Below are 20,352 nucleotides of genomic sequence, written 5' to 3' on the forward strand. Positions count from 1 at the left end.
GGCCGATGCTCTACCACTGAGCCAACCGGCCAGGGCCTAATTTCACTGATTTAAACAAGTGACTGTATGCCCATCATACTTGTATATTTAATCATTTTAAATTTCTCTTTTGGTTACTATTTAAACTTTAAATAATAGACTTTTATTTCTTATTTTATCAATTATAAACATCTTTTGCTTCTACACTTCATAGAGAGCAATATTAGAGCTCACTAGATATTTTTAAAAGCTGCCTGGAACAGCTATGTTCATAAGGAGCATAGAACATGATGAATACTTTTCTTCTCTATGGCAATTAAGTACTGATCTGTCTTTCCATCTCTTAAGTGCATTTACTCTTGAATTATTTGTGATATCTAATTCATCTCTGTGTGATGGCAATAGGTGACTTGATAAATTTTATTTGGCTATGTATGTATACTTCTATGTTAATAATGTTTAAATATTTAGTTTCTACTCTGTAGAAACCAGGTTAGTTTACTTTTCTTGATATTTTATCTGGCATGCTCCAGATGTAATAAGGTCATTAAAGTGCTTTTTCTGATATTTATCAGTAAACATATTCAAACAAATTTATTTATTTATTTATTTTTTTACAGAGACAGAGAGAGAGGGATAGGTAGGGACAGACAGTCAGGAACGGAGAGAGATGAGAAGCATCAATTATCAGTTTTTTGTTACAACACCTTAGTTGTTCACTGATTGCTTTCTCATATGTGCCTTGACTGTGGGCCTTCAGCAGATCGAGTAACCCCTTGCTCAAGCTAGCGACCTCGGGGTCTCGAACCTGGGTCCTCCACATCTCAGTCCAATGCTCCATCCACTGCACCACTGCCTGGTCAGTCTCAAACAAATCTTGTTCAGTTATTAACAGAATAGAAAGCTTAGAGCAAGGTAACCCAAATAGTTGTAATATATTATGATCCTCCAAGCTTTTCACTGTCTTCTGCAAAGAAAACTGGTCAGTATATTGGGAAATTTTTAATCTAACTCTTTATAAAGTAATGAAAGCATTTTGGTTATTCATATTTTAGGCCCTCCAGTCCCTGAGATATTTCGTGTTGGGCTGGGACCTGAAGGTAATAGAGCAAATTTAGAAAGGCCTCCACAGTCATTCGTCTTCAGAGGGTAATGAATTCTGGCACTCAGTTTTGTTTTTTTTTAGAATACTTAAATCCGTCTTATAGACATGTAATGACTAAGTGTTCTAATATTCTTAATAAATTATTGGCAATTAAAATGTGAGAGAAATATAAGAGGCATCAATGCCTTATATCATCTTACTATTTTTGTTAGACTAAAATAACTTAGCAAGTTGGAATATTGATTAGAAACTAGGATAATGAAATTTATTAGGTGACAACTATAGTGCAGTATGGTTAGAGAGGAAAGATAGCAAAAATCTGAAGAATGAGTGACTTTGACTATGTTTATGTGGAATTGGAAATCCCTTTAGTAGTAAGGAAGTAATAAGATTAGTATGAGTTAACAATGTAGAATAAGTGGTTAAAACAAACACAGTACGAGATCACATGAAAAGAATCAAGAATGTAGGAAACCTGATTATTTTCCCATTGTCCTCACCACTGGTCAGATCCTTATGAGAGCATTGCTTCTAGTTCTGGGCCCTATCTACCACTAGGAAGGACGTGGTGAACTTGGAGAAAGTTCAGAGGAGGACCACAATGATGATTAGAGGGTTGAAAAAGAAACCTAACAAAAAATTTTTAAGTAGTAGAGATTATTATTATTCTAAAGAAGAGAAGATTTAGAGATGCTAATTTATGCATAAAGGATGGAGACCAAATGTTCTCAGTCTTCACTGAAGGTCAAACAAAAAATAATCCAGTTAACCTGTAGCAGGAAGGATTGAAATTAGTTAGAGATAAGAATGTTTTATACTTAAAATGTTAAACTAAATGACTATGAGACGTGAAATCTTTTGTAACATTGTGAGTCCTTATTGATCACATCAAACAGCTCAACGGGCATTTGGGCATTTATTATTTTAGTAGTCATTAGATAAACTTACACTTTTTTCCTCTTCTTTTTTTTTTTTTTTCATATTTCTGAAGCTGGAAACGGGGAGAGACAGTCAGACAGACTCCCGCATGCGCCCGACCGGGATCCACCCGGCACGCCCACCATGGGGCGCCGCTCTGCCCACCAGGGGGCGATGCTCTGCCTATCCTGGGCGTCGCCATGTTGTGACCAGAGCCACTCTAGCGCCTGGGGCGGAGGCCACAGAGCCATCCCCAGCGCCCGGGCCATCTTTGCTCCAATGGAGCCTTGGCTGCCGGAGGGGAAGAGAGAGACAGAGAGGAAGGCGCGGCGGAAGGCGCGGTGGAGGGGTGGAGAAGCAAATGGGCGCTTCTCCTGTGTGCCCTGGCCGGGAATCGAACCCGGGTCCTCCGCACGCTAGGCCGACGCTCTACCGCTGAGCCAACCGGCCAGGGCTAAACTTACACTTTTTAAATTATTTTTTTTTTCTGGCTGAGGAAAATTAAAACTTGATCAAGAAATTCTGACCATGATCAGTCCTATGGAAAATGTGTCTAGTTGACTCAATAGTGGTAATGTAATTCTAGTTATAGTCAATTCTATTAATAAGACAGTGTAGTGTGATGTCACATTAAGTCAGAAGGATAGTCAATATAATATGACTTCTTTCCCCACTTCCCTTCAGCTGGAACATACTTTCAACACAGATGATAGCTGTTGCTCATTCACTGATTTGATGGTGAATATCAATAAAAAAAAAAGATGATTGTTTTTGACAGACAGGTCGGTTGGTTAGAGCATCATCGTCATACACAAAAGTTGAGGGTTTGATTCCCAATCATGGCACATACAGGGACAGATTGATGTTTTGGTCTCTAGCTCTCTCTCCAAAATCAATAAATAAATTTAAAAATATTTTTAAAAAGATGATTATGGCCTGACCTGTGGTGGCGCAGTGGATCAAGTGTCGACCTGGAAATGCTGAGGTCGCCGGTTTGAAACCCTGGGCTTGCCTGGTCAAGGCACATATGGGAGTTGATGCTTCCTGCTCCTCCCCCCTTCTCTCTCTATCTCTCTCCTCTCTCTCTCTCTCCTTTCTAAAATGAATAAATAAAATTAAAAAAAAAGAAAGATGATTATGTTGAAACATAAATATATTTCTATTTTAGATTTTAACTTTACATATATATTTGTTTTTTTCTGATAGTAGCCCTTTCATATGAATTTTAAAAATACAGACAGGCTTTCAAAATCAATGTTGTTAGATAGTTTGTCTAACCATAACTAAAAATTATTTGTCTTTGCAGATCACCTACCAAAGTACTGCCTAACAAAACCAGACTACTGGTTGTTTGTGGCTAGTTTTAAAAGATCTATATACTAACAATCGAAAAATTATTGTCCCTATTGAGCAATGCCTTACATATATATTATGAATTCCTTTTTTTCTTTAAATAGCTTCTTTGGTTCTGTGGTTTTTGAGCAAAAAGACAAAATAAGCTATGTACTTTATTTGAAGACAAAGAGTTGTTGTGGTCTACCATGTTCTGTAAAACTAAAAAGATGCTATAGTAAAAATTAGAAAAATAATTTTTTAGGTATAGTAATGTAAGTAAACTTATTTTTGCAAATTGTCCTTATATTATAAATAACATAAAAATGACTGAAACAATGTTTCATTGTTTAGAAAACATTTTCATTACATGTTGATATTAAATATATTTTTTTTCATAATAATAGAGGAAGTTGTATTTTTTAAATAGGAGAATAATTTGTTTTTTAAGCAAAGAACAACCTGTCAATTATTTTATTTTTTGAAAATCAACTTTTTTCATCTAAAAATTGTATGTATCTTTGTTCTAGTTGGTATAGTTGTTGTACATATTTTATTTTAAGAGTTCATTTAATTTTTAAGAGTTGTACATATTTTAATATTAAAAATACATGGTTTGTTTGTTCATTCAGCAAAGGGAAATATTGAGATTCTTGTTATTTACTCTCTAAAGGAGACAATATACCTCTCTTTAATTAAGTGAATTTAGTATTTCCTGGAGCCTGGCCTTTAATCTTAGAGATTTCAAAACCTGATTTTTGTCAGCATGAACATTTATTTTTAAAGATACACTTATAATTAAACAGACTCTTGAAACTGATCTATATGAAATCAAAATTTTCCACTCCTTGTTAATTTACAATGAAAAATATAGTTGACAGTGGACTAGAATATACAAGTTAGCATAATCAGCACTCTTCTTCCTTGTAGCTAAACTGTATGAAATACTTGATCATAATCTGAAGACCGTTTAATAATTTTATAATGAGAAATAATATAGATATCCCAGGGATCAGAAATCCATAGAACTGGCCCTGGCCGGTTGGCTCAGCGGTAGAGCGTGGGGCTGGCGTGCGGGGGACCTGGGTTTGATTCCTGGCCAGGGCACATAGGAGAAGCGCCCATTTGCTTCTTCACCCCCTCCCTCCTTCCTCTCTGTCTCTCTCTTCCCCTCCCACAGCCAAGGCTCCATTGGAGCAAAGATGGCCCGGGCGCTGGGGATGTCTCCTTGGCCTCTGCCTCAGGTGCTAGAGTGGCTCTGGTCGCGGCAGAGCGATGCCCCGGAGGGGCAGAGCATCGCCCCCTGGTGGGCAGAGCGTTGCCCCTGGTGGGCGTGCCGGGTGGATCCCGGTCGGGCGCATCCCGGTGGGGCGCATGCGGGAGTCTGTCTGACTGTCTCTCCCTGTTTCCAGCTTCAGGAAAAAAAAAAAAAAGAAAAGAAATACATAGAACTCTCATAGTCATTGTTTTTGTGACATCACCTCCCTCCTTGTTCTCACCCTCCTCCTTCTCCTCACTCTCCTCCTTCTCTTTCTCCTCCTCTTCCTCTTCTTCTTCTTCTTCTTCTTCTGAAAATCAGGTATTATATCCTCTCTAAGAACTGATAATGGCATTTGGGAAGAAAATGAGACTTATGTAAGTAATTGTGGTATAAAAGAATGTGAAACACATGAATGCTGTAATAAGTAGAGAAGGGATATCTCTTGGGCTTCATGAAGGATGAGGTATTTGAACTAAGCTTAAAGGATATTTAGAATTTCACAGTAGAAATGGGAGGAGGACAGTGCATGACCAAGGCATGGATTCAGGAAAAATGAAGATCTTTTCAGAGAGTGGTGAGTATATAGTTACATTGGCTACAGTATAGGACATAGGGAGAAGTAAGCTAGATTTTGAGGGGTCTTGAACTCCAAGCCAACGTGTTTAGACTTTTGGAGACAACTGCTATTTTGAGTAAGAGAATAGTAAGAGAAGAGCTATGCTTTAGGAATAGTAAGCTATCTATAAGATACAGTTAGATAAAGGTTATTTGCATTCATCTCAACAAGAGATACTTAAGGATGTGAATTAGGAAGTTGTAAGTAGGGTTAAAAGGACAAATATATCTATACTGAGAAAAAAATTATCCAGTTCATGTGAAAGAACAAAGGAAAAAGAAGACACAGAAATAATCCTAAAATGACCAAAGTTCAGTCCAATGAATTGTACTCCAGTGGTGTAAAAGTGTGAAAATACTTTCTCTTTATGGTAATGCCTGATTAAACCTTTGCTGATTGATACTAGAAAAGTTTCTAAGCTTCTTAAATTGAGAGATAAGTTAGTCTTGTTCATGTTTTTCCTTTGGTTTCTAAGGACAGGACTGCTGCCCGGCAGAGCTGTATGGGAGGGCTCTCACAGAGAGTCATATGGGTGGCAAGCACACTGTCAAGCTGAAGGTGTGAGGTCACCTTAAAACTCATGGGGTAATGCTCCTATCCCAGTGGGTCCAGAGGTCAGAGCATCAACTAAAGAGGATTCTTCTCAAGTCTTAGGGCTAATGGAATTTGCCATGCTAGGTTTTGGGTTTATTTGGGATCCATCACCTCTTTCTTCCTTTTGATTTCTTCTCTTTGGTGTGGGAACATCCATCCTATGTTTGTCCCACCATTATATTTTGGAAATACATAGCTTTTCACATCTTAAAAGAAATTTTGCCTCAGGATGAATTTTACCTGAGTCTCAGCCATTTCTGATTTACAGGCAACTGAGAGGAGACTCTGAACTTTAGAGTCAATGCTGGAGGAATGAGTTAAGACTTTTGTGGGATGAGTTAAGGTTGTTGGGATGGAATGAATGTATTTTGTTTGCAAGAAGGACATGGATTTAGGGTGGGGTCAGTATACAATGTTACGGACTGAATATTTGTTTCCTCCACCACCAAAATCCCAGTGTTGAAGTTTTAATCTGCTACATGTTGACATTTAGAGGTGGGGCCTTTGAGGATAATTATCTTTAGATGAGGTCATGATGGTAAATCCCTCATGATGGGATTAGTGACCTGAATAGAAGCGAAAGAGACCATAATTTTCTTTTTCTTTTTCTTTTTTTTTTTTTGATAGAGACAGAGAGAATCAGAGAAAAGGACAGATAGGGACAGACAGACAGGAAGAGAGAGAGATGAAACGCATCAGTTGTTTGTTTCAGCACCTTAGTTGTTCACTGATTGCTTTCTCATATGTATGTTGACCGGGAGGCTATAGCAGAGCGAGTAACCCCTTATTCAAGCCAAAGACTTTGGGCTCAAGCCGGCTACCTCGGGGTTTCGAACCTGGGTCCTCTGCATCCCAGTCCAATGCTCTCTCTATCCACTGTACCACCACCTGGTCAGGTGCAGAGTTTTCTCTTTATGAACAAGAGCCAGTGAAAGGCCATATGAGTACACAGGAGAATGTGGCTGTTTACAAGGTAGGAAGTAGGTTCTCACCAGATTCAAAATCTGCCAGCACTTCGATCTTGGATTTCCCAGCCTCCACAACTGTGAGAAATAAATATCTATTGTTTAAACTACCCAATCTATGGTCTTCTGTCACATCAGCCCAAACTAAGACAAATAGTCTTATAATTTTTTTCATTTATCATAAAGAATGGTATACATTTTCTTTCATATATTGGGTTAAAATAAAATTTTTTGCATTGTTTTATTATAATTGTTTTTATAACTGAATTAAGTTTTATAAATCTGGTGTCTTAGTGTGTGTTAAGAAAGCAGAAAATTGCAGTGTCACTGCATCACATCTAAGAGTACTAACTATGGGAGCACAGTACCTAGGACATTCTGTTTGGAAGGAAGTCTGTGACTCAAAGTTTAGATTTTGATTCATTCCATTTTTTTTTTTTTGAATTGAGAATGTGTCCTTTTATTTTTTTAAGATTTTTTTATTTATTCATTAGAGAGAGAGAGAGAGAGAGAGAGAAAGAGAGAGAGAGAGAGAGAGAGAGAGAAGGGGGGAGGAGCAGGAAGCGTCAACTCCCATATATGCCTTGACCAGGCAAGCCCAGGGTTTTGAACCGGCAACCTCAGAGTTTCCAGGTTGACACTTTATCCACTGTGCCATGACAGGTCAGGCTCATTCCATTTTGAAACAAAATTATCAAAAGAAATTTCTTCTTTGTAATGACTGTTGCTCTTACATAAGAATGGAATGTAGTTTTTGGGAAAGGTTTTTAAGAAACCATCCAGGTATTTCATCATTGCAAGGTAGTGCTATATTTTGCAGACCTGAAAATGGATCTTAAGTACATGTTTTGGTCAGTTTCTTGTGATAGTCATGCCTACCTAGAAACGATTAGGAAATTAGAGCTGAAAATATGTACAGCAGAAAAGTGTACCAATGTTCTAGTAACAGATACTCATCCATTCTCTAGGGTTTTGATCTTGGTCAGTCAGTCCTACATTAGGGGTTTAGGGTAAGGAAATAACAGTGTGTGCATTTATCTACTCGTCCAAGCGCAGCACGCTGATTTCCTTTGTGTAGATTCCCTAAGGTTATGTTTCTTAGTTCTTTTTCATCTACCTGGAGGCCTTTATTATTCTTTCATTATGAGAAAACAAAACAAGCACCATAGTGATAAGGTGTTTTTTTTATCTAAATTTAGAAACCTGAGAACATTTTCTAATCATATTTTCAATTTTCTATCACTTCTTAGCACTCCAGTGTACTTTTTAGCCTAGTTTAGGGCTATTTTTAGCTGAAGGCCTAAATTTAGGAGCTCCTGCCAATCTGGGTTGGTCAAGATTTTTTAGAGATTGATTATTTAAAGGGTGCCGAGAGCGGGCAGTGGGAACTCCTTTCCTTCAGTCCTTCCTTCAATTTGTACGACAGCAGGATAAGTCTCAAGAACACACCCATGCCACCTTTAAGTATAAAGCAAGATTCATTGCATTATTTTTCTTTGCAGTTTTTCCTGAAGTGGCTCAGGTTTGAAGGAAAATAAGGCAAAGTCATAGCATGGCAGAGGAAGTTGATAGGATAGAGAGCGAATTTGATGCAGGGTACAATTGAGAAAGAAAAGAGTGCAGTGTGAAGTTTGTGAGGATTATATGCCATAATGTTGAACAACAATGCTTAAAGGTACGGTATGTGAAGACTGAGAGGTGTAAATAGGAGCAGAAATAAGCTGGTTTGTACTTGGCCTAATCTGAGAAAACATGGCATTAAGTGTGGTATAGCTTGAATTGGTAATTTCTTAATATTCTTACCAAAGAGAATGATTTGTAAGAAAGAATCAGAATAAGAATAATGCACACAAAAGGAATTTTAAAAAGGAAAATGTGAAAGAGTCATAAGTTTTTGAAAATATGAAAGTAAAGGAATTAAAGCAATTTAATTTTTTAAATGTCTTCAATGATTCCTTTGAACTTGTGCTGATCATTTTATTATACACAGGTAACACAATGTTGAGTAAACACACAAAGTCAAGGTTTGGAAAAATATTTGTATCAATTCTGTTTTAAAGTGGATATTCAGTACAGTTGAGGAAGTTTACCTTAAAAAGAAATTTGGGTATTTTTAGATTTATTATCCCCAATTTTAATGTAATTACAACTTGATTCTATATTATGTAATTCATGGATAAGACTGTGTAAAGTTATTAATCCATGGCTAAAGTCTGCTCATGATTATAGGAATAGCTTACAGAAGAATAATCTTCTACAAGTATATATCATGGTGAATATCACCATACATCAAGTATTTCTCTTAGTACAGTCATTACACTTTCTTTCCATCAATGAGGAATTTTTATTGTTTCAAATTTTCATACTGACCTAAGCTAATATGGTCCGGCAGATTCTTAGGGTAAGTGAACATTGCTATCAGTTTTAATGAAGGCAACTTTTAGATCAAATTTCATGAAGCATGCAAATATTTATTAAACAAACAAGGGAGTACAAACTAGTTCATACTCCTTGTTTTGTGGGCTTGACATTCCTCTAGCTCTCTGTCATTTAGTTGCCCTGACAACACTCTGCATGAAAAATGCACTGAATAAGTACATGGATATATTTTAAGGCAGAAGTCTGTTACTCTTATATTTGTCATCTGGCACCATGATCCTCCAAACCAATGAGTGGATACTCAAGACAATCTCAGATGCATTGCCTAAGTGTGCAGCCTACAAAGTCTTGTTTCTTCTATGTGTTCATGCAGAATGGGGAGTGCCTCTGAAATATATTGGCCAATCTACAGGTCTGGAACACCACTAATTTCTTTCTTTAATGAAAAACACTATTCCAGTGTTTATTAAGCATTCATTAGGCTAATTATCAATTTGTGTGTGTGTGTGTGTGTGTGTTGATCATCATGGATAGGCACAGCTTAAACCCTTTCTGACTGAATGTTGGTTATGTAGAAACTTATCTTGTGATAATAGTGTATAGTGCCTATCTGTTACATAGACACAACCCATACTGGCTGTCTTCAAGAAAAGGTAAACAAATACTTTTCCCGAAGGGTAATGAAGATATAAATGTTTAAGAAGAATCTGTTTCCAAAGCCTCAACTTCCATATGTGCCCTTTCTCAAAACTGATCTGCCTGAGAACACACCTGCAAGCCACCAATTTATCTCCCCTGTTTCGCCTTTCACTGTTTTCCTGTTTCTACTTTACAGAAAAGAAAGCATACTTCTCACCTATCCCAAACGTTGTTATGGTGCATTGCCCTCTGGGTGTACAAGTCTCCAGAGCATAGCAAAGGGATAATTCAAGAATGCATGGGTCCTAGGGGATAATCTCTTAGGAGCAAAACAAAAAAAATTGAAGGGTGTAATGCTTATTTCACACTGGCAAGACCGTTTCTGCCAGCCTGTCTGTGTGCTTATGAACCAGCCTTTACATCCATCTCATGATTAGAATGCAGACGTGAAATGGTTGTCATGGAGGGTATTAACATATTCATTTGATCTAAAAAATAAACTCAGACTTGTTATTGACAGACAGTAAGTCTGACTCATGTAAGTAGTTTGGCCATGAGAACTGACTTAGCCAATTAAATTATATGGTGAACATTTTTCATGATTCAATGAAACAGGCAATTCTGTAGTTTTGAAAAAATTTATTTAAACATTATATAATATGTTTTTAACTACTCTCCGTAGCTACCTAAATTTGTGACTAAAAGTATTTTAGATACCAACTTTAAATGCAAAATGATATATCATTTTTCAAAATTATTCTAAGAGGCAAATGAAGCAAAAATTCAATGATCATAGGCAAATAAACTCATATTTCCACCTCAGAGCAGTCCTCCCCCCCATTACTCTCATTTTGCCTATACCATTTATGTTACACTTCTGATGAATGTTAGTTTCACTCTGTCATGACTGCCCAAATACCTGCATAAAGGCTAAAGCCATCAACAAATAATGCAAATTAAGGCATCTTAGATTAAGATAATTCTATTTGCATTTTCCTTAGTTTTCCCCAGTCCTTGAATGCATGTACAGAATTCTCTACAGAATATTCTATAAAGGAAAGCCATGCCATTTCCATTTGGCTTTTGCATTCAATTCATTTCACACTGTATCATTCTTTATTCTGTATTCAGAGAGAGCAATTATGGCTTTCAATGCATTATGTTTAATACCAAGTACTGAAGCAAAAACATTTTTACATTCATTCTTTCTTATGTGGTTTTGCTGAGCACTTATCATATGCCCAGATATAGTGCCATATACTAGAATCTAAAGATGTATCAGTAAGTTACTTGTGGTCTATTTGGGATGAAGACCCATATGCAAGTGAGTTATGAAATAATGTGGAAATATGATTAAAAAACCTAAAAAAAAAGTTAAACTTAAATAGAGCTGTTACTCTGGCTATTATAATGATGATTATTGCCATAGTCAAGTTTTACACAAAATACTATGGAAATACAGAGGAAGGAGTGATTTCACAATAGCAAACTAGGAAACAGATTCATTTAGGACATAACAGCTGAAACAGATTTTTAAGACTTATATAAAATAGCGCAGGCCAGCATGTGGATGTCTTGGGGTCAGTTTCAGGTCAGGGTACACAGGAGAAGCAACCATTTACTTCTCCACCCCTCTCCACTCCCTCTTTTCTCTGTGCCTCTCTCTCTTTCCTGCTTGCAGCCATGGCTTGACTGGTTTGAGTGCAATGGCCTGGTTCCTGAGGATGGCTCTGTGGAGCCTCTGTCTCAGGTGCTAAAAGTAGCTTGGTTGCGAGCATGGACACAGATGGGCAGAGTGTCAGCCCCAGATTGGGGTGCTGAGTGGATCCTTGTCTGGGCACATGCAAGAGTCTGTCTTTCTATCTCCCCTCCTCTCACTTGGAAAAGAAGAAGAGAAAAAAAAAGACGTAGGCCTGACCAAGTGGTGGCACAGTGGATAGAGTGTCAGACTGGTACTCAGAGGACCCAGGTTTGAAACCCCAAGGTCATCGACTTGAGCGCGGGCTCATCTGGTTTGAACACAGCCTACCAGCTTGAACTCAAGGTTGCTGGCTTGAGCAAGGGGTCACTTGGTCTGCTGTAGCCCCCCTGCCCCTGGTCAATGCACATACAAGAAAGAAATCAATGGACAACTAAGGTGCTGCAATGAAGAATTGATGCTTCTCATCTTTCTCCCTTCCTGTCTGTCGTCCCTCTCTCTGTCTCTCTGTCTCTGTCCCCCGCCTCCAAAAAAAGATAAAAGAAAAAAGACATATAAAATAGAAAAGTAAAGGCAATCCAGACAGAGAACAGACTAATCAAAATAGGGTCTGTAAAGGGAAAGAAATATGCAGGGATCTATGAGAAGTCTAGAGAGGCTGAAACATTGACTGTACAGAGTAGAATATCAGAAATTGAATTCAGAGAGTTGGTGTTGGGCAGACTGATTATTAAGTACCTTGAATGCCAAGCCAGATTTGTTTTTTCTTACAGGCAAAAGAAACTTAGAAAATAGTTTGCAAAATAAGAAAAAAACCTTTAAAGTATCTTTATATGAGTATATAAACACCCAGAATATATTTTCTGGTGCTTTGGTAAATACACCAAATACCTTCTCTATATCTCACATTCAAGAGTGTACCAGATACTGCAATCTATTGATTACCAGTTATAAGAGAAGAGATGAGTGTGTGAAAGGTCAAAATAGAAAGTCATGCAGGAGAAGAAGAAATCCCTTTCCTCAAACATAAGGAAACATTTGTAGGGTTTGAATATGCTGAAGATGAAGAGTTCGTTAGGGGATTAGTTCCTAACCCCTTACCTCAACCAGTGTGGACCAACCATTATTTATACACAATAAAAGAGAACTTTTATACCTTGGGTTTTTCTGTAGTTTGTGAAGTGTTATTTTTTAACTAAAAAAAATTTTTTTTTATTTCTAGCCTAAAACATAGGCAAATAAAAATACTCATCTTTAAAAATTTATTTTTTATTCTCAGTTTAGAAACTATGCTTTGGATTTAAAAGTGAGTTTCTAAGAATATTATAAAAATACTTAAAATAAATGTTTACATCAATATTGCTTTAGCATGCTAAATGTAACATTTTTTAAAATATGCAACATTACTTTATGAACTCCATCGTTTGTATTGAGTTATAATGCAGCTCAGCATTAGATTAAGTCTGACCGACATTAGGAAAGCTTGCTAAGTGAGCTAGTTATTTAGCTGTGTATAAAATCACTTAAAATATATGCATTTTAATCATACAAAATTGTTGGTATACAACTAGGAAAACTATGTGATATCAATTTTATAGCCATTGCTTTATTGCTCTAGTTTTTTTTTTTAATTAAATAAGAACCGGTGTTACAGTTGAAAGAATACCAAATAGTTCTTATAGCTCAGAAGTATAAAATACTGTCTGTGGCTGTCATAAGAAAATATATCAGCATTTTCCAAAGAGATTGAGAATAAAAGGCTACCCATTTGCTTTTCGTAGCAGGAGTAGCAATCTGCAGACAAGCTATTCTAGCTTCAAAACAGTATGGTAGATGGTTTTATGGAACTTGCAATTACAAAAATCCACTTTAACTTTTCTTTCTTACTGGCAGGTGTCCCATTGGCTCGTAGCCAGAGGCTGTGAGTGTAGTGTAGCCGTGCTGTCCCCCAGAGTGCTGAAAATGCCAACACTCCAGCTGGCTGCTCATAATTGCACTGATTGTGGTCGGACAACCAGAGCTCCAAGAAAAAAATGTGATGAATATATGAAAATATTTTACAAATTTTATCAGATTACATATTTCATCTCTTTTTCCCCCCTCCTCTGTAGGTATGATATCTGCACTTATAAAAATAAGCCCTGTGGAACACTGGGTAAGTGTTTTTATAAAGGGAGGGTAGTTCAAATAGTCTCTTTGGTCTAGTGACTTTTTTACTCTTTGTTATTAATTTGGTCATTTTCTTTTCTGACACATCTGAAGTTGCTCCTATAAATTGTTAAAACCCGACCTTTGTGGATATGTCACCTTACTAGGAAACAAGTAGAATGATGGTTCAAAACAACTTAGAAAATGACTAAAAGTCATCAAACACTAGTGATAAAGCAAAAGTTGCCATCCATTTTCATAAAATCAATCTCTGGAATGTATTCCCCCAACATACCACAGGGTTTGGGAGCAAGTGAAAGCAACTGCCATCTTCAAATCTCAGTCTAGGAAAGGGATGGAGAGGGGAAAACAAATGACTGTTTTCAGTGCCTCCCCTTAAGTATTGCCACAGAGATTAGAAAGGAAGGGCTACGCGTCTGTTTTTTGTAGAAACAATAGCAATCTGCAGGGGAATGATTCTGGCTTCAAAACAGTGTGGTAGGTGGGTCTTATGGAATTTGAAATTACAAAAATCCACTTTAACCTTTCTTTCTTATGGGCAGGTGTCTTAAGTCCAAAGAGATACTTAAGGAAGAGGCATTGAGAACAATATTTTTGTTGTTGTAGTTTGGTAGAAATAGTATACCTTCATAAATTAAGATATTATTGAAAATCTTTAGAATCTGAACAAAAAGGGCAATTTTGTAAAATATTACAAACAGTAGTACAGAGGACAGGATTGAATATATTTCTTATGTGCCCCCCTCCCCAATCACTTATTTCTTTAAAAAGTGTTTCTGTAATATTCTAGAATTTCTAAAACCCACATTTTGTTGCATATTATAACTTCATACTGGTAAAAATTAGCTGCAAGTGCAAGCAGAGGGGAAATGGTAGCTTTCAAGTAGACTAAATTATTCAGCAAATAGAGTTATTTAAAGAAACAGGAACTTTTTCTATGATGATTTTTCAGTGTCAGAAACTTTTTACAGACTCAGAAGTTAAGCAACTAAAAGTTAATTCTCTAGTATCTCCATGACAAGACCCAATTTTCTTATCTATAAAGGAATAATTGTAAAATGTGTTTTTAGGCCCCTCATAAGAATTTTTTTAAGGTAAAATTAAAAAAGAAGTAGGAGGAAAGGTATTACCCAACTTCCTGAGGAGTTCAGTGAATTATCTATCTCTCAGGGATTAAAATTTCTCCTGGTGATTTCACCTGCCTTCCCGTCTCCTACTTCATTTCCTTCAGAATTTATGGCTAAAGAGGAAATCCCAACTAGCCAAGGAAGAGTATTATGGTGGTAGAGAAGTGTCTGGTTAAAAAGCATACTGCAGAAAGAGCTATCTGCTGAGAAAGCTCGCATCAAAAAATTTTATTTGCAGTGTTTTAGGTTAACAAGACCAATATAATCCAATGGAAAGCACCCTGAACTGGAAACAGACAACTGGCTTGAACAGTTTCAGTGCATTACTTTTACAGTTTATTTAGCATTTTGTTCCTCAATTTCTTTGTATACAAAGTAGAAGTAATATCTGCCCTTATGCTACAAGGATACTGTTAAAATTACTTAAAGTAAGAAAATATAAAGGTGTGTAGTAAAACAAGTACTATAAAAAATGAACAGCTATTATTATTTAATGTGGTTATTATACTGTTTAACTTGCCTTTTCTATTATTGTTCAAATTCTATAAATATTTACTAAGTACATAATCAATTTTAAATACAGTACACACTAAGCCTCAAAGAAAGTATAAGCTAGAGCATTTTTGAGGAAGTATATCCACATGTATACTTGTATCTCTCTCTCTATATATACAAATCCTATTCTGCTTTTTGAAGATAGATCATCTACATTGAGATATGTTCTTCATTGGTACATTAGTAGTAACTCTGCCTAGTACTTTTAATGTGATTTTTTTTAAACTTTTTTTTTTTTAGATTTTATTTATTGATTTTTGGAGAAGGGGGGGGGAGAGAGAGAGAGATAGAAAGGGAGAGTGAGTCTGACCTGTGGTGGCGCAGTGGATAAAAGCGTCGACCTGGAAATGCTGAGGTCGCCGGTTCGAAACCCTGGGCTTGCCTGGTCAAGGCACATATGGGAGTTGATGCTTCCTGCTCCTCCCCCCCTTCTCTCTCTCTGTCTCTCCTCTCTCTCCCTCTCTCTCTCTCTCTCTCTCTGTCTCTCTCTCTCTCTCTCTCTCTCTCCCTCTCCTCTCTAAAATGAATAAAAAAAAAAAGAAAGGGAGAGTGAAAAAGGGGGAAAGAAGCAGGAAGCATCTACTCATAGTAGTTGCTTCCTGTATATGCCTTGACCAGGCAAGCCCCAGGGATTCAAACTGGCAACCTCAGCATTCCAGGTCAACACTTTACCTACTGCGGCATCACAGGTCAGGCACTTTTATTGTGATATTTTTCCAAAGTAAATTTGAGGTATTTTCCTGACTCATCTCTCCTATATTTTTCAAAATAATTTGTTCAAATTTTTATAGTTTATTAATTTCTGGAATCAGTACATGTCAATGCATTTTCAAGCTCAGTGTGAAATTTCAAATTATAAATCATTATAAATTATTTTTTTATATTGTCTCATAGGGAAAACTGAATGAACTAAAAATATATGCGTGTGTTGACCATATGTGGAAAATATATTATCAGTACAAAATTGATCAGTGTTCTTTTTAATGGTCATTCTAGTAACTTTTATGTTGGTGTTTATGATGATGGTGCATATTCTCTTACTTACTAGTACCTCTGACGACCTATTTTAACTCGGCTAAGTAGATTTAAGGGTGCAAACTGTTGCCATCAAACTGAGGAAATCTAAATGACCCAAATAGTAATCAAACCCCTATTAACACAATCACACGTAAGAACTTTGACAGCTTCAAATGGTGAGGGGTTGTGAAAATGCATTAGCATTTAAATTATTATTTTATTTCAGTTAAGATTTACCTTTATATTTTCAACAAGTAGTAGTTATTAAGTTGTTCCTTTAGTCGAGTTAACAATTTTATATGAGATACAGAGGTAAATAAGTGCTTACAAATACACCTTGGGGAGTCATTGAAAATTCTCAATTAAAAGTCCTGTTACAGGGCACATACCAAACAACAACAACTAAAAGTTAAATTTATGAAATAATATATTTTGGGAAATGTAAGAAGTGTTAATTTAACAGGAATTATTAATATATATTATATATATATTTAATCCAAATTTTATAAAGCTCAAAAAGAAAAGTTTTGAGCGGTTTTTTCTTCCCATACCATAGACCCTATTGAACTCAATTGCTTAAAGCCAGATAATATACTGCAAACTTTTTGTTTGTTTTCTTTCTCTCTCTCTCAATAGAGTTTGAAAATAACATTTATTAAATATTTGTGGTCAACCAAAAATATTAAGTTGTCTTGCCCCAATTAGTCCCTTTTTTTTTACATCTTCTTCTCCAGGTTGGAAGACTTACTTTTAAGTGAATAGAAGAGCAGGACTATTGTTTATAGTAACTCGGAGGCAAATTAACCCTTTCCTCAACTTCTGCTTATTCCACATAAAACAGTAGGGAAAGTAAACAATCTATTAGCGAGTCCAGCACGAACCTCATCTCTGTTCCAATGTGGTTATTATGTGGATAATTCATATTAGAAAATCCAGAGAAACAATTTCTGTTGCTTCCTTATTAGTTAAAAATATGAATCTAATAGTTTTTACTGTTCCAAGTTAATGCAACTAGGAAATTATACCTAGCCCAGAACATTGTTCATTGCACTCAATAAATATTCATTGAATTGGATTAAAATCACTTTTATTGGGAAGATAATTATTCATATTTGGATGATGGTAGTATACTACTACCATATAAAAACTTTTTCCTACATTTCCTTCAGTTTCTTTTAAATAACTTCTGTCCCTGTGTGCGTTAAGTATGAGTTGGCATTAAGTATGAGTTGGCATTTGTTTTCTTACAACACGTGACATTTTCTCTTCTGCATAAAAATTATTTTTTCTAAGCACTGCTTTAAAGTTGCATACTAATTCACAGAGCATGATATTCATTTGGAAGTAAATATTAAAGTTTTTACATACTGGAATTCCCAAGGGTAGAATACTTTGAGTAACATAACATTTCACTAGAATCAGCGAATTAACACCATAGCTTTTCTTTATTAGTAAAACTAATGCATTGAAGGGGGATGGGAGAGGGGAAAACCATGCTGAACGTGTGAATGACTTTCCTACCATTAAAACACTTAAAGAAATTGTTGCATCACTATCAGGACTAATTTCAGAAGATTAAAGGTATGCAACAACCTCCTATCTTTAGCATTTCTCCTCCTTTTCTTTTGAATCATTCATTTTTGTTTTTATAAAAAAATGTCATTTTTAAAAACCATTTGAGATTCCCTTTTTTTGGTAACTAAAAAGTTGCTTGTATATTTTTATGAACCCACTAAACTTAAACAGATCTCTTTAGAAAAATAATGTGGATATATTTTGCTTTCTACAGCCTAAAGAATGTTAAAATAGAAATGCTTTCTTGAATTCCCTCTTCTGGCTCAAGTTACTAGGTGGTCCCAAGTTACCAGAAGTAAAATTTATAAATCTAACCCCTAGTCTAGACATTTTCCAGCACTGACTGCAGTTCAAAAAATATTAATGTCTAGCCGGCAAAGTGAAACTCCCCCCAGTGATTTTGCAAATGACTAGAAAGTTAACCTTTTGCCAACTGCTCCTTCTGTGCATGGAGGTTATTAAAAAGAATCCAGGCATTTATAAGTATGGGCTTTTTAAAACTGAAACACCTTGGCTTGACCCTTTGTGTCTCCTTCTGTTTATTCAGGCTTGGCCTCTGTGGCTGGAATGTGTGAGCCTGAAAGGAGCTGCAGCATTAATGAAGACATTGGCCTGGGTTCAGCTTTTACCATTGCACATGAGATTGGTCACAAGTGAGTGAGTTTAAGAAAATCAAAATAAATTTTAGAATTCTGCTCTTTTGAGCAGCTCCTAACTACTGTGTGGAACACATGTGCTCAACCATATTTTACTGCCTTTTTGTCTGATTTCAGTAGAGAATGTTATCATTTAGGGTAGTGGGATAAATCATCTTAAGAACTGGAGACTTGTTAAATAATCTTTCTGATTCATGACTAATATGCTCAGAGTGGTGAATACATCACACTCAAGTTTTGTGATATATGTGCGTGTGAAATAATTTAGCTTTTACATAGTCTACTCAACACCCAGTTCCTCCAGGTGCAATTGTTGAAATGATCTTTCTTTTCCTCAAGTGACAATACCTATATATTTTAAAATCATCATTGACACCACTTCCATAAAATTTACTTTGAGTTTTCACTCTTCATTCAGCTTGTGAGCATATCTTTTCTAGACATAAAGTTTGTGCAATCATTACTATATAACCTATATTTTTGGGGGTACTTGTATGTCATTGAAAAAAAAGCTGGTGTTATAAGAGTAATGAGATATCATCTTGACTATTTTTTTAGGAGGATCTAGAATTTTTAATATTTGTTTTAAATGTATTTGGCCAAAAAACTGTCCACTGCCCCCACCCCACCCCAAGCAATAAAACTCTTATTTTCTTTACTTCAAACAACAGGCAATAGTAATTGTAAAAGCCTGCTCATGTAGAGTGAGAGAAATCTGAAAACTTTAAAAGAATAGTCAAACATATTTAACTCAGACAAACAGCCTATTTGCAAGAACTCCTGACATTTGTATGATTTAAATTTTACAGTCTGGTTTTTTTATTTTTTTGGTAGAGAAATGGGTGGGAAGGAAAGAACAAATAAAAATGAATGTTTATTGTACACTTGCCTCAGAGATCATTCCTAAGATAAATTTGTAGTTCAGCTTTTTTTTTTCTTGAAAGAGGAGCATAAAATTAGGTCAGACTCTTACATTATTTTAAAAATTGCGATTTAAATTTCACCAAATTGGTATTGATTTATGTGTAACTTCAAGTAAGCAGCAAATTTCAATCCTGAATTGCTTCAGGCATGGGGAAAGGTCAGTATTACACTTTTAATAAAGTCCTAAAAATATTGATATTCTATTTTCCATTGCAATAAATAGTAGGGGACCAAAAGGGAAAAGCTCTTTGCAAGCAGCCAGTTTATCTTCAATGCACTTGAAAATTTAGCTCATTAATGATTGTCATAATCTTATGCAACCAGACTGAATGTAATAGGTACTGTTAGATTCAATTAAATTGAAATGTCAGGATAAATTACATAGCATAGATAAATAGTGTGTGTATGAGAGCGCTATTACTTCATGCAGTTACAAGTTAGTCAATGCCAACATATGCATTGGAAGTTTCCTTCTTTTATGTATATAGGTAGCCAATGTGAGGGTTTATCTCAGTATTTTTTATTAAGATTCTTATTGAGCTACTTTCAGGCTTCCTAGGTTTTTTTTTTTTTGTTCTTGGCCTAATGGGTAATTTCTTTTAATATTTTCCCAAGATGAATGGTTTATACCTATAGCAGAATTGTGAAAAAAGTAGAATGTACCTCTTAAGATTTATGTTCCTTGGAATAACTTTATTTCACTGATAATTCTTTTTTGATAGTGTGAGTGTTAAAAATGGGCAGAGGGGCCCTGGCCGGTTGGCTCAGTGGTAGAGCATCGGCCTGGCGTGCAGGAGTCCCAAGTTCGATTCCTGGCCAGGGCACACAGGAGAAGTGCCCAT

The 20,352-nt window shown here is 36.0% G+C and overlaps 1 protein-coding gene across 1 annotated transcript in view; it reads left to right on the forward strand.

Moving 5' to 3' along the window:
* The window catches only part of ADAMTS6 (ADAM metallopeptidase with thrombospondin type 1 motif 6), a 280,816-nt gene that overhangs the window by 92,759 nt on the left and 167,705 nt on the right, over positions 1–20,352 (forward strand). The window contains exons 7-8 of the mRNA XM_066253589.1: positions 13,599–13,642; positions 18,478–18,583. Of these exons, the coding sequence (XP_066109686.1) occupies positions 13,599–13,642; positions 18,478–18,583 (150 nt within the window). The remainder of the gene's footprint in view (positions 1–13,598; positions 13,643–18,477; positions 18,584–20,352) is intronic.

This window comes from Saccopteryx bilineata, chromosome 1 (genome assembly GCF_036850765.1).
Source record: "Saccopteryx bilineata isolate mSacBil1 chromosome 1, mSacBil1_pri_phased_curated, whole genome shotgun sequence".
Classification (NCBI taxonomy): Eukaryota; Metazoa; Chordata; class Mammalia; order Chiroptera; family Emballonuridae; genus Saccopteryx; species Saccopteryx bilineata.